Here is a 12769-nt window from a genome sequence, read left to right on the forward strand (position 1 = left end):
TATTTTTTGGTTTGATTTATCTAAATTTGATAATGGTTGGTTCAAGTCTCCCACTAATATGGTTTTACTGTCTATTTCCTCCTTCAATTCTCCTAGTTTCTCCATTAAGAATTTGGATGCTATACCATTTGGTGTATACATGTTGATTAATGATATTTCCTCATTGTCTATATTCCCTTTTAACAGAATATATTTACCTTCCCTATCCCTTTTGGTCAAGTCTATTTTTGCTTTGGCTTTGTCAGATAGGTTTTGTTTTTAAACCTACATCAAGTTTGCTTAATCATTTATATAATCCCTTTAATGTCAAATGAACAAAGAAAAAAATGTGGCTGACTTTATTTTTTTATAGTCTAAAGAACAATATGTTATAAATATCCATACTAGCTTTAGACAGAAAACTGTAACTGAATTAAAATTTTGTATTTATTTTTTACAATTTTAATAAAACTAAAATATTTAAATTTTTCTGAATGATCACAAGCCTTTATTTCATTAAAAGCACATTTTAAAGAAATTTAAAGCTTAGCCAGGATTTGATACTGTGCCTTAATTTCAAAGGCCATCTATAGGACACTTCTAATTCTAGTCACTTAAAAGAGGAAATAATCTAATTCTTATAGTGTAACTCATGGCCATATGCCTCTAAAATTTTGAAACCATGAACACAAACTATATAGTCTAAAGCTAGATACTAAGATGCAGACTACATGAAAAAAAAATTCTTATGATTGTAAAATGATAGATTCATTAGAAGTTATTATCTAGGTCAACCCCTTCATTTTTATAGATGAGGAACATGAAGCACAGAGACATGAAATGACTTGCCCAAGGTCACATAGCTAGTTAGTAGCAAAGCCAAGACAGAAGGAAGCAGGTCTGAATTCCTACTTTACTGGTCTTTGAAATTTACATTTTTGACAGTCAATACCCTTAAACGTACCATTCTTCTGTTCGAAGTCGACAATCCTTGGCCTCCTTTTCTAGTGTTTGTGACTTTACCTGAATTTGAAAAAAGAAAAGCCAAAACCCCCCATTTTGTAAATAAAAGCAGGAGAGGTGTTTCAGACAAGATTCTTATCTTAAATAACATCCTATTTTTCAAAGCACACACAATGAAGACTTGACTCTTGTTTAAACATTTTTAACAAATGGAGAAGCTTACTTCTAATTTGGCCTTGTCATTTTGCAGTTTTTCTATGGTTTCCATGTATTTCCGTGTTAAACCATCTATGACTGCTTGGTGCTGTGCTGCTTCTGTCTCCAGTGTCTCCAGTCTACTTCTTAGTTGTGCCTCCATGTGTTTATGTTGTTCATCAGCTTCAAAAAACTGAGAAGAAAGAGCCATTATTCTAAAATCAATAATACCTTTCTCCCTTCTTCCTAGACATCTAGCAATCAGGGAATCTCAATGGCTACGGTATAACTTTCTACTCTGCTCTATGCCAAGAACAAACACAAATAAAACGTTTAGAAAATTATTCTCAAAAGGCCTGAGGTTTTCCCTCTCCTCTAGCAAAAGTTATCTGCAAGTTCAAATAGACACAATAGACTTTCTGGTGTCTAATGCCAAATTCCAACTGTTGGTCTTGACTGGGCCCAGTCTAGGTCTTGACTCCTGGTCCACTGTATCACCAGCTGCCCTCAAAGACACCAACAAGCATAAAAGAATTGTTGTGAAGCTAAAGATCCCCCACAGAAGAGAGTAATAACTCTGAAACAACTGTAATACTCATAGAAAAATGGGATTGTCCACAAGGATTACATAAATATCTAGAAGAAATTAAGAGATAATGAACTAAGAGGCTTGGAGAAAAGAATTAACCACCTCCAAGAAAAATGGCAAAATCTGCTTAAGTAAGCAATACCTTAAAAGATAAAATAAGTAAAGCAAAAAACAAAATAATTCCATTAAAAGAAAGAAATAGTATAACAAAAACAAAAGGTTGAAAAAGTAAAAAAAATGTGAGATATCTGATAGCAAAAACTGATCTAGAAAACAAGTTGAGATAATTTAAGAACCACTGGACTGCTTGAAAAGATACTTTTTTTGAAAGTCTAAACTTCAATTCAAGAAATCACAAACAAAAACTGTCCAAGTTGATCAGAGCTGGAGGGCAAAATGAAGAAAGGAAAAAAAAATAATCACCCCCTAGGAAAAATTTCCCAAAAGGAAATGTCCTAGGAATGTCATGGCCAATCCAAAATTCCCACATTAAAGGGAAAATCCCATAAGATTTCAGAAAGAAACCACACTCGGGAATTATCTGAATACAACTATGAAACATTTACAAAAATAAAAGCAGATACAAATAATTGAAAATTAAGTGCTCATGGACAGGACAGGCCAACATAATAAAAATGACAATAATTAAATTATTGTACTTAGTGTCATACTAATACAACTATCAAAGAATTAATTTGCAGAGCTAGGAAAAATAATAAAATTCATTTGGAGGAACAAAATGTCAAGAATCTCAAAAGAAATAATGAAAAACATGGGAAAGGAACCTATGGGTAACAGATCAAAAATTATAATACAATAATCATCAAAACAAATTGGTATTAGAACATTATACACAGAGACTAATATACTGGAACAATTGAATGTAATGGACTTCTCTAATAGCAGGACAATTCTGATACCTATGAGAAAGCAAACCATTCACATTTAGAGGAAAAATTATGGGAATAGAAACAGAAGTAAAACAACTCCTTGATCAGATAGGTTCATGAGGATATGATTGGGGATATAGACTAAATGATTACACTAGTGCAAATATCAATAATATGGAAATAGTTCTTAATCAATGACACATGTAAAACCCAGTGGAATTGTGCATTGGCTATGGGAGGGAGGTGGGGGGAAGTGAGGAAAAGAACCATGGAAAAATATTCCAAATTAATTAATTAAATAAAATTTTCCAAAACTTAAAAAAAAAAGTTGGTATTGGTTGAAAAATATAGAGCTCAATCAGTGAAACATATCAGATATATAACATAAGAAAACAATGAACTAATAGTACCCTCATGTTTGATATGCCCAAAGACACCCAGCTAATAGGGTTAAAAATTTACTATCTGACAAAAACTGCTGGGAAAACTGGGAAAGAATCCAGCAGAAACTAGCATAAGTAAACATTTCACAAAGTGCATCACAGTAAATAAATTCTAAATGGATATGTCACTTAGAATTTAAGGGTGACATCAGAAACAAATTAGAGAAGCAAGAAATTGTCTGTTCTATGGACTGGAAGGGTTCAAGACAAAAAAAGGGGGGATAAAGATGATCATGGGGGGAATGCAGCTTTGATCATATAAAATGTTAAAGTTTTTGTGCAAGCAAAATCAATGCAGCTAAAATAAGGAAAATGGATAAATGGAGAATAATATTTACAAGGAATTTCTGATAAGACTCCTTTCTAAGATATATTGTAAATTGATTCAAACCTAAATTAATGTCATTCTCCAACTGAATAAATCACCAAAGAATATGAATAGGCTCTTTTCTAAGGAAGAAATCCAAGTTATGAATACCATATAAAAAAAACACTCCAAATCACAAGTAATTAGAGAAATGCAAAAGCAACTTTGGGGTTATGAGAGCCATCAAACTGAAAAAGCTGACAAAAACTGAAAGTGACAAATATTGGAGAGGTTGCAAGGAAACATGCACCTTAATACAATAATAATGGAGCAGTAGTTGGATCCAGCTATTCTGGAAAGCCATTTGGAACTATGATCAAAAATTATTAAGCTGTGCATACCTTTAAACCAGAGATACAGATTCATTACTAAGTCTATAACCCAGAGATTTTTAAAAAAAGGGAAAAGAGTGAATATGTTCAAAACTATTTTTAGCAGCTCTTTTTGTAATGACAAAGAATTAGAAAATAAAGTGGTAACCATCAACTGGGGTATTGGCTAAACAAATTATGGTATATAAATTTAATGGAATAAAATTCTGCTATAAGAAATAGTGATGGTATAGTTTCAGAGAAATCAGAAAAGACTTTGTAGGAATTGAAGCAGAGCAAAGTTACTAGAATTGGAACAATGCATATAATGACAATAAAATTATGAAGACAAACAACTTAAACAAGTGATAATAATTAGCAATAAGTTCACTAAACAAATTATTGGTTTTTTAAAAAGCAAGAAGCACTTCAAGTAGAGGAAATCACAGACAGGATCACACCTGAATGGTTTTATGAAAAAAATTTAAGTCCTTATATAAATATGACATTCAAAAAGCAAAAAACATTTTGACCAAGAATATCCTTTTGGGAGGGAGGGTAATGGGAGGTGAATAGAACTTTAAAGAAATAGAGGGCTTTAAAGTGTTTCTGAGAAAATGACCAGAGTTTACTAAGAACTACAAAAAAAAAAGTTAAAAATTTTTTGAGCAAATGGAAGCTGTTATGTGATAATTATGACCTAATGGGGGAGAAGTCTGTCAGAACCTTAATGTCTTCTAAAAATAATAAAATCAAATAAGAAACAAAGGAACTCAGTTCTATTCTGAGAGATTTAAGAAAGACAAAGGAGGATAAAAATAATATATTCATGTAGAATGGAAGAATAAAGAAGTTTTGTTTGATATTTCTTATAAATAGGTTGCATGAGGAAAATATACAAACTTGGAAGGGGTGGGAGAGTAATCCACATTAGATAAACCCTGCTCTTATCAGAAATGAACAAAAAAGGTTGAATACATATATTTAGTATAGAAATAATCAAACTCAGTAGGGAAGGAATTGTAAATTGGAGGAGAGAGTTAAGAAGGAAAATGAGTCATAAGCAAAACAAAGGAAAACAAACAAAAATTGAAAAACTGGACCTGTGAATTTTAAAACTATTCCACCCTAATCAGATCATTCTTTAGAAGATCTGATTTAGCTATTTCCTGATCAGTAACAATGGAGATATAATAATAATAACAGAATCAGGTCTTGGAAACTCTTAATTTCTTCTCCCTTCTTATTTTAACAAGATTTGGAAGGTCTGCATCAAACTCAAGATTTAATTATCTCAGGAAATGGCCTTCAACAGACATGTGCAAAAAAAAGGACAGACCCCTGTGCTGTTGTCCTAAGTCAAGCTAAGTCATCATTGGTATAGATGAGACACAGGAAAGTGATGTAAAACTGTCTATATAAGGCACGTCACTTCCTCTCTCCTCCTCTTTCCCTGGAGAGGCGACTCTGGCTGGCAGCGTGCTAGGTGTTCCGACATCTTGGGAGTGATGGCAGTTATTTGTCTGGGTTTTGGCGGTAAGTTTTATCCTTGACCTGATTCAGGTTCAGACATCTCAGCTGAGCCCCTTTTGGAGTTCGGGTTGATTCCTTCCTCCTTCACACTCCAAACCCTTACTTTCTAGGTCTTCTAATCTTTCTGCCTGGTATAAGCCAGGTGGGGGGAGAAATCCTTCACCCTCTCCTTCTCATTTCTCCTTAATCTCCCCCACTATCAATTAAATCATCATAAAAATTCCAGCTGACTTGGGTCTTTTATTATTTGGGATTTCCCCTAGTGACCACTTAAATTTAGATTTTTCAGTCTCAACCATAATTTTAACCTTTACAAACCTAAGGATTAATTAACTAAGGAATGGCTAAACAAACTGTGGTATGTGAATGTAATGGAATGTTATTCTAATTTATGAAAAGATAGAAGATATGAATTCAGATGAGCCTGAGTAATCTGAACTGATGCAAAATAAAGGAAACAACCAGAAGAGTAAATTATACAAAGATAGTAATAAAAAAATAACTTTGAAACACTTAAAAACTCTAATTAATGAAATATATAATCATGTCTCCAGAGGACAGATCATAAAATATATTGCCCACTCTCTGAGAGGCAATATATTTAAGGGGCAGAAAAATATATACGATTTTAGAAAAGACTAGTGTGTGGATCTGTTTTGCTTACATATTTGTTAAATGACATTTTTTTCTTTCAGTTTTTTTTTGGGGGGGGGGTATTCCCCCAAGAAGGGGCTGGCAACAGAGATAAAAGAAAAAGAACCATTAAAACTTTTTAAATATGGAGAAGCAAAAACAAAGAAGTTTTTTTTTTTTAATTAAGAGAAGAAAAAGATTTATTTACTTGTATATGCAACCGTTCATTCTCTTCTATCTTCTTTTGAAGGTCTTCATCAAAGACACTTTTCTGTTCTTGACTCAACTGAGAAGAAGATTCTCCACTTTTCTGATGGAAAGAAAAAAATCACATTCACATAACTTTTGTCTTTTAGAAAAAAATCCCAGGCAATTCTTTGAGATGTCAAGTTGTTGAATAAATCTGAATTGGTGCAGGGAATCTCCACACTAAGGGTTCCCTATGCCAATGAAATTACAGGTCTCTCAGTAAGCAACAGTTTACATTCTTTAGCATCTTAAAATTTACAAAATGTTTTCCTCATAACTCTGTGAGGCTGGTAATGCAAGAATCAATGTCCCTCTTTGATTGGTGAATACTGTTTCTAGGAGACTAAGTGTCTTGTCCATAACCATACAAAAGTTCAATAATTCTAAACAATCCAAAAAAAATGAAAAAAAATTGGTGATTATCTATATTTACAAGTGTTTTAAAATGAATTACGGATTGGGGTAGAGTTGGTAAGGTGTGAGAAGCTACACAGTGGGAGGCAGTAAACAAAAAGGTCTTGAAGTACACATGGTATACAATCAAGATCTATAAGGACTTCAGTCAAAATTTCTGATATAGGCCATATTCCTGGTCTAAAAAGGTGCCTTGCAAGGTATCACTTACTTATATTCATTATAAAACAGCAAAGTACTAGTTTAATTGGTACTGTTTCTCCACACTGATAATCTTACAGAGGCTATGCAAAGGACAGATGGCTTTGGAGTCAGGGAATGTGGATTCTAATCCAAAGATTCTAATCTAAACCTCTCTGCCACAATTTTCTCATCTCTAAAATGACGGGGATGGGTTAGATGGCCTCTATTGAACCTTCCAGATCTAAATCTGTGAAACTATAACATTGAAGAGTCCCTAGATTTTGAAAATGCCAACTCAATGATTTCATCAGTGTAAAGTGCTCCTAATAAGCACCAGAAGGGATCAACCAGTGCATATTGGCACCTTTTCTCTGCCCTGTAAAGAGCTGCCCAAGATGATGAAAAGTTAAGCAGTTTGACTAGGTTCACACAAAGTAGTATCTCTCAGAGGTCTTCTTAATTTACAGCCTGGCTTTCTACACACTCTAAGTAGTTCCTCTCCAATTAAAAATCAGTTTTTATAGGGGAGAAGATAGGTGGCTCAGTGGATGGAGAGCCAGGCCTGGAGAGGGGAGGTCCTGGGTTCAAATTTGACCTCAGATACTTCCTGTATTTGTGATCCTGGGCAAGTTACTTAACCCCCATTGCCTATTCCTCACCTCTTCTGCCTTGGAACCAAAACATAGTATTAATTCTAAGACAGAAGGTAAGGGTTTTTAAAAAATTAGATTTAAGAAATAAGCAATTTCTAAATGATAAGATCTCCAAAAGGACTAGATTATCAACACATAACATCAAGAAAACTGTCATGCTGCATAAAACTTAAAGGGGAAAAAAACCCAAACTTCTAAACTAAGAAGAGTTCATTTGGCAGTAAAGAAGTCAAACCGGTTTGTCAAAGATTTGTTTAGGAATGTTTAGGAACTGGATCCATATCCTTAAATACCTGTGATAGGAGCATGATCCAATTCTTCCTTCTATATCATATGAGCAGTGCTGGACACTAGAGCCAAAGTATTGTTGTTGCTATTAATTTCTACAAGGAATAGGAATTAGACTTCTAATTTAATTGACATTGACAACTCCCAGGTAAGAAAAATTCCCTCTACCAATGTCAACATTTTCTCTGTAATTTAAAGGCTTAGAGAGTTGTTTAGAGCAATGAATGATTAAATGATCTGGCTAGAGTGACACAATATATGTCAGACCTCAATTGCTGCTTTGAGGCTAGCTCATTTTCCACTATATTATACTACCTCTGTCAATTGTTATTGTCCATTGTTAATCTAGATAATATTCATAAAAGTAATAGCTATTATTATTTACAACTCTGTATTGAATTTTAATGTTTACAAACTACTTCAATACTTTATGGAGTATAGAATGTAGAACAAGTATCCCAATTGTTTTGGCTGACACATTGAATTCCTGAATTTTTTTAAAATTTCTTTTATTTTTATTTTTTATTTTTCAACACAATATTTGGTTTTTTTCCCCCTTTACCTCTTTTACTTGAAGTACATGTAATCAGTATTAATGTTTTTTATTTTGAAGGATAATTTTACAATACGTTTTAGCTCTAATATCAGTACATACCCAATAAGCTTTAGACTATGGAAACCTGCCATTGATTGTTAAATATTGTGGGACTTTGATTAATAACTGTGTCTGATTTCAAGAGAAGGGATCACAAAAGAGCCACTGTACAGTGCCAAAGAAGCACAAGTTCAAGAAGACCAACAATCCTTGTGGGATTAATGAGATCTGCACCAAGACAGAGGACCTGTTTGAGGTTCAAGGTAGCAGCTCTGTTTGACATGTCAGACGCAGATCTTCCCCATGCCACATTCCGGTAAGTACCTTAGTTTGGCTGCAATTTTGACTTCCCTATCCCTGAGAGTGAAGGTGAAATCAGACCAGGGAAAGATACTTCCCTCTTACTTCAAAAATCTACTCCCTTTTCTCTCTTTATAGTATGGCAACTTTTTGTAGTCCTGGCTACCAATGGGTAAGTGATATATTCTTACAATTGTCCTACAGGCTTGTGGGACATAAATCGCTTTAATTTGGCCCTAATACAAGGACCTGTTATGGCTTTATCCTTTTTCACTCAGAAATTTTATATACATAGATTGTGATATTTTGATTTTTTTCACCCAAAATTTAATTTTTTCTTCTATTTGTTTTTTTTTAATGTTTTTGGTTTTTCTTTTGACACTTGACTCATATACCCCATAACTCAACCATGTAGCCTGAGTTGATCCAGGCGTTGTTCAACACCCTCCTCTGGGGGGATTATATAATTTTCATAAAATCCAAGATTTAAAAAATTTTTAAAGAAATTTCAAGAAAAGAAGCTCACTAACCCCTCAAAATCAAAAAAGTGAACTATTTGGAGAAATACTGCATTAGAAGATCCAGAATGAACTTTGGGATGTAATTGATTGAACTGGAGGTGGGGCAAGAAGAAAGAAGAAAGAGGGAAGGAAAAGCAGGACCCCTTTATTCTTTTTCTGGGAGTTCCTAAAGATGGAATAGAGTACTCACATCAGTCACCCGAAGTCTAATGGTCTTTTGATTAAACTACATAATAAAATATCAATAATTAAAACCAACATGAGACAATTTCAACATCTTTTTACCCCAGTTACTAATGCAACTATGAATTTAAACATATACTCAAAACACTTGGTTTCACTATACTTCTCCTCTAAGTAAGTATTGGTGCAAATATATGTCTGGGTGATCTTGGAGTGCATCTATTTTTTGGTAAACATCTGTTTTACTGACCCAGGAATCTAAGGACACATGGCACTTATGTGGGCAAGACTGATGAAAATTTTGTAGATTTGCACAATTTAATATGTACTGGGCAAGACGATACTCAATTATTTGTATTTGAGCCTACCTTATTTTTCTTGCCTCGGAGTTCACTTAAATCAAGTTCATCTTGAAGTAGTTCAACCCTCTTGGCAAGCTGCAGATTGCGAAATGTCAAACTATCCATTTCTTGTTGCAGTTTTCTCAATGACTGATCCTTCATTTTTAGTTGCTCCTGCATTAACATGAAAAATAGGCCACTGCTCAGAATTCAGCCTTCAGGCTTAGAAATAACAAGTTTTTTGTTGTTTGTTTTAAATTACACCAAAAAAATAATAAATGTAACTCCTTACCTCTGGGAAATTTGAAATCTATATTAACCATGATAAGTTTTCAAATATTAAGTTCAAGTCTTCGTGTCTAAGCAAATTGAATAAATTCATTCATTTACAGATTCATCAAATGCAAGCCACAATGCTAAGAGATGCAAAAGATTAACTAAAACATATAGTGTCTTCCCTCATGAAGTTTATAATCTAACAAATACAAAAATAAAGCTTAAGTGTGTAAGAGAGATTCAAATTCCCATTTGAGATACAAGAAAGGAACAATTATAATCAACTGGAGGTAAAGAGGAAATGTTTCTTCCAAAATTTACTAGCTAAGGACAGTTAGGTAGCACAGTGGGTAGAGAGCCAGGCCTGAAGACAGGAAGTCCTAGGACCAAATGATCCTGGGCAAGTCACTTAACTCCAATTGCTTAACTCCTACCAATCTCTTTTGCCTTAGAATCGATATGATTCTACAGCAGAATGTAAGGGTTTTAAAACAAAACAAAATTTACTAACCATGTGAGAAGTCATTTAAACTTTCTCAGCCTCAGTTGCCTCCTCTGTAAAATGGGAATAATGGTAGTGTTTATTTCACAAAGGTTGTTGCATGGAGTAAATGAGACAATATAGGTAAAACTTTTTATAAAACTTAAAGTGAATATAACTGTTAATTGTTATTTTTACTAAGGAAGAAAATAAATGTGAGTGGATCAATTCTAACAGCATTTCAGAAATAAAGAATAGTGTAAGCAGAGATAAAGAGCAGAAAATGAAAGGATCCCTATTGGTGCCAGTGAATAGCCGAGTTTTGCTGAATGCAAAATAACCAAGAGAATAGCAATATCAAATAAGACCTAGGAAATCAGGATGGTATCAGCTCATAGGGATTCTTGAAAACTAGCCTAAGAAATAGGAACTTTACTTGACAGTTGCCAGGGAACCACTGAAATATTTTAAGCAAAATTAACAGACCAGATCTATACATAAGGCAGATTAATCTGTAAGTGTTAAGAATGGGTTGAAGGTGAGGGGGAATGAGAATGGTGATGGGAAGAAGGTCTCTGAGCAGTTTATTACAATAGTTGAGGGAAGTAATAATGAACACCTGAACAAGAGTAATGGTAGTGGGACTAGCATGAAGGAGGCAGATACAAGAGATATAGTAAAGGTGTAACTTGTCAAATTATAACATGTAGGAGATAATAAGGTGGATGAATAATAGGAACACCAGGGTTCAAAAACTACAGATGAGATGAATAGTAGTGCCACATACAGAAATAAGGAAATCAGAAAGACTAGTTTTAGAGAAAAGGTAATACACTTAGTTTGGGAGCTTTTTACTTCCTAGATCTGGCCTATCCACCTCTCCAGACAAAAGAGGCAGGCCAAGTAGCCAACAGGAGTAGGCCCTGAAGGGGGGCTCTTCCCTTATCCCACAGCTCATTATCCACTAGCACTGGCTGTCCTTCAGAATGAATGCCCCATCCTCACTCCCACAAGACAATATACAGAATCCTCATTTCTCTCTAAAATTCAAATCTTCTAAATAGGCAAGGGACACGAATAGGCAACTTTCATCTAAAGAAATCAAAACTATCAATAAGCACATGAAAAAGTGTTCTAAATCTCTTAAAATTAGAGAAATGCAAATCAAAACCATCACCTCACATCTAGCAGATTGGCTAAAATGACAGAAAAGGGGGAACAGCAGGGTAGATTGAGAGCCAGGCCTAGAGACAGGAGGTCCTAGGTTAAAATGCTGCCTCAGACACTTCCCAGCTGTGTGACCATGGGCAAGTCACTTAACCCCCATTGCCTAGCCCTTATCATTCTTCTGCCTTCTAAAATAGAAGGTATAGGCTTAAAATAAAATGACAGAAAAGGAAAGTAATAAATGTTGGAGGGGATGTGGCAAAATAGGGACACTAATGCATTGCTGGCAGAGTTGGGAATTGATCCAGCCATTCTGGAGGGCAATTTGAAACTATGCCCACAGGGCTTTAAAAGACTATTTGCCCTTTGATTCAGCCATACCACTGCTGTGGTCTGTATCCCAAAGAGATAATAAGGAAAAAGACATGAACAAGAACATTCATAGCTGAGCTCTTTGTGGTGGCCAAAAATTGGAAAATGAGGGGATTCCCTTCAATTGGGGAATGGCTGAACAAATTGTGGTATATGTTGGTGATGGAATACTATTGTGCTCAAAGGAATAATAAAGTGGAGGAATTCCATGGGGACTGGAACAACCTCCAGGAAGTGATGCAGAGTGAAAGGAGCAGAACCAGGAGAACATTGTACACAGAGACTGATACACTGTGGTACAATCAAAGGGTAATGGACTCCTCCATTGGTTGTAATGCATCGATCCTGAACAACCCAGAGGGTTACAGGAGAAAAAACTATCCACATTCAGAGGAAAAACTGTGGGAGTAAAAACACTAAAAAAGAACTACTGCTTAATGACATGGGTTGAAGGGGATATGAATGGGGAAACAAACTCTAAATGAACATCCTATTGCAAATACCAACAATATGGAAAGAGGTCCTGAACAAGAACACAAGCAATATCCAGTCAAACTGTGCATAGGCTATGGGAGAGGTGGGGGAAGAGGAGGGAGGAAAAGAAAATGATTTTTGTAACCAAGGAACAATGTTTGAAATTAAAAATTAAAATAAAAAAAAATTGGAAAATGAGGGGATGCCCTTCGATTGGGTGAATGGCTAAACAAATTGTGGTATCTGTTGGTGATGGAATACTATTGTGCTGAAAGGAATAATAAACAGGATTCCATGTGAAATGGAACGACCTCCAGGAATTGATGAAGAGTGAAAGGAACAGAACCAAGAGAACATTGTACACAGAGA

General features: G+C 34.7%; 1 protein-coding gene across 2 annotated transcripts in view; it reads right to left on the reverse strand.

Annotated features, from left to right (window-relative positions):
* PPP1R21 (protein phosphatase 1 regulatory subunit 21) overlaps window positions 1–12769 on the reverse strand; it is a 122069-nt gene that overhangs the window by 72067 nt on the left and 37233 nt on the right. For both annotated transcript variants that reach the window (XM_007476847.3, XM_056818723.1), the window contains exons 3-6: window positions 9658–9804; window positions 6112–6213; window positions 1166–1330; window positions 944–1002 (exon numbers count right to left, since the gene is read on the reverse strand). In XM_007476847.3, coding sequence (XP_007476909.1) covers window positions 944–1002; window positions 1166–1330; window positions 6112–6213; window positions 9658–9804 — 473 coding nt within the window. The remainder of the gene's footprint in view (window positions 1–943; window positions 1003–1165; window positions 1331–6111; window positions 6214–9657; window positions 9805–12769) is intronic.

The sequence above is a fragment of the Monodelphis domestica genome, chromosome 1 (genome assembly GCF_027887165.1).
Source record: "Monodelphis domestica isolate mMonDom1 chromosome 1, mMonDom1.pri, whole genome shotgun sequence".
In the NCBI taxonomy this organism is placed as follows: Eukaryota; Metazoa; Chordata; class Mammalia; order Didelphimorphia; family Didelphidae; genus Monodelphis; species Monodelphis domestica.